The sequence below is a fragment of the Polistes fuscatus genome, unplaced genomic scaffold, assembly GCF_010416935.1.
Source record: "Polistes fuscatus isolate 324 unplaced genomic scaffold, CU_Pfus_HIC Scaffold126, whole genome shotgun sequence".
Lineage (NCBI taxonomy): Eukaryota > Metazoa > Arthropoda > Insecta > Hymenoptera > Vespidae > Polistes > Polistes fuscatus.
The window spans coordinates 13,866-16,061 of NW_025113027.1; the positions used below are offsets into that span (position 1 = coordinate 13,866).

Genomic DNA, 2,196 nt, shown 5'->3' on the forward strand with positions numbered 1-2,196 from the left:
TCTTCCGCTTTCGCCTATCAGTACCGCAGACAGCGGAGTCCCCCCCAGGGACGAGAACCATTTCTCATCCCTGGGAGGCACCCACCACGGCTCTGCGATAACCGCGATCCCCGCCCCACACTCGCGAATACGTTGTACCAGAAGGTCCTGCGCTTCGCGCGCGTGGTTCAGGTTTACCTGCACGCACTGTTCACTGGGGGACATTGTTATTGTTCACCACACCGACACTTACTCCCGCTGCAGGCTCCGCACGCCTGTTCATTTCGCAGCCCTTGCTATGCGAAACCGTCTCACACACGGCACTTGTGGGAATGGACGGGTCCACGTCTATCCCACATCCTCTCCCTTGTTTGCGGCCCCCACTGAAACACCAGGCACCCGAGCCCCACTAGCACTCGCGGTCGCGTGCGTTTCATTGAACGCTTTTCGCGGAGGGACTGCCGGGCATTCCAAGGTACCCGCACGATGGTTCTTGTTCCTATGCCCGGCGTCCCTGAACACCAGACACTCCATCTTGTTCCTGCAAGCCTTCGCAATGTGGCCCAGTTGACCACACTGATGGCAAAGGCTTGCCCGAGAGGTCGGGCTTTGGCAGCTCGCAGCGACGTGCCCACTAGCAAGGAACCGGTGGCAACGCAGTGGTCTTTGCCGGAGTTCGACCACTCTTGCCCGATAAAGCCCGATGTCAACCCTCCCCTTGGCGATGACGGCCTGTGCTATCTCCACCGGGGCAGAGACTACCGTCTCCCAGAGACGCCCCCTTCCCGCCCTGATCACACCGTCACAGATCTTGTTCAGGTCTATGTTTCCCTTAATTGTGAGGAGAGCATTCCTCACGATGGTCACATTCAGACTTGGGTCGATGCCCACCAGCCTTAAGGACTCCATCCTCTGTGGCTGAGCTACCTTAGCCTCCGGTACCGTCCTCCTCAGAGCCTCGGCTACCTGGTCTGCCTTTGCGGCAGCCTTCTTCCCCCTGACACTGAAGATGAAGACCCCCGAGAGACTCCTCCTCATTGTCGTCGAGTCCACTCCCATTTCGCCGAGGCTAATGCTCTCCCTGGCCTTGGCAAGAGCATCGCGGTACAATATCGCTTCGCTGCAAGCCAGTGAGACCGCTGCAGTTTCCCTGGTCCCACCGCTGCGGCTCTTCTTCTTCTTCTTCTTCTTATTCTTTTTCTTAGAAGTGCCACTTCCTGTGGCACTTCTCTCTCCATTTTTCGGATCTCCTACCTCTCTCGCGCGTTCCCCCGGAGTGGTGGTCCTCTTCTGTTCGGCAGCTGGCTATATCTGCAGGCGGCGTTTCCTCTTCCTCACAACCTCGATGAACCCATCCTGCGTGGGGGCTTCAGCAGTCACGGCGATTATCCTCGGGGCGGGAGCCCTCGAAGTTCCCGGGGCGGTGACACCCCTATTTCCTCCCTCCGCGGTCTTCCCGACCACGTTTGTCCCACGCTGGAGGGGCCCGCTGGTGCCGTTGAAGGCGTTTTATAATTCTGCCTGAGTTCGCTGTAGAGCCTCGACGCTCTTGTTCAGCTCCCTCAGCATGGCCATCACACATCCCTCGTTGTCGCCGGCCCTTGCAACTTCCAGCCTCTTCTCCAGAGCTAAGGATACTTTTCCTCCTGTAGGCGGCACCTGTCTTCCCTGAGTTGGGGCAGCCACCGCCTTCACTTCTTGGCTCCGTGCTGAAGCCTCCCGCTTCTTGAGCTCCTTTCTGAGCCCAGCGATCTCAATCTCCATTCGCGCATCCATTTGTCGCGAAGTTTTGCTTCCGTTCTAAGCTTAATGACCTCTTCAGCCCTTGAGAACAGAGTGCCCGACTGCCTGTCCAGTCGCTCCTCCACTTCATCGGCAACGATGAGCGCCTCCTTGATGAGACGCTTTATCTTGCCCGATACCTCTCCCTTAAGGTTGGAGCACCGCGCCCTCTCGGCCTCCAGCCCCCTTAGGTGCACCCTAAGCCTGTCCGGGAGCCTTCCCGCCTCCCGCGTTGATAGCGGCTGGATGTTGCTTCCGCTCCTGTTCACCGCCTCCGGTTCGATGATGAGGCAGTCGTCCTACTCCGATGACGGGATGTTACATCTTATCCTCTTCCTCCTGGTCCTGGTCCCAATCGGCAGGTCCGAGTCCGAGAGCCGCAGTTCCTCCAGAGCCCTGGCCTCTCGCTTCCACTCCTCCATCTTCGCCTCTTTT

The 2,196-nt window shown here is 58.7% G+C and overlaps 1 protein-coding gene across 1 annotated transcript; it reads right to left on the reverse strand.

Annotated features, from left to right (window-relative positions):
• Positions 1–327: 327 nt before the first annotated feature.
• On the reverse strand, positions 328–1,038 carry LOC122513662. The gene has a single exon (XM_043630076.1). It carries the CDS (start codon positions 1,036–1,038, stop codon positions 328–330), a length of 711 nt encoding a protein of 236 aa, XP_043486011.1.
• Positions 1,039–2,196: the final 1,158 nt, after the last annotated feature.

What these genes read in the sequence shown, in the direction of transcription:
- LOC122513662 (XM_043630076.1), bottom strand. Translation starts at nt 1,038, where the DNA reads ATGGGAGTGGACTCGACGACAATGAGGAGGAGTCTCTCGGGGGTCTTC.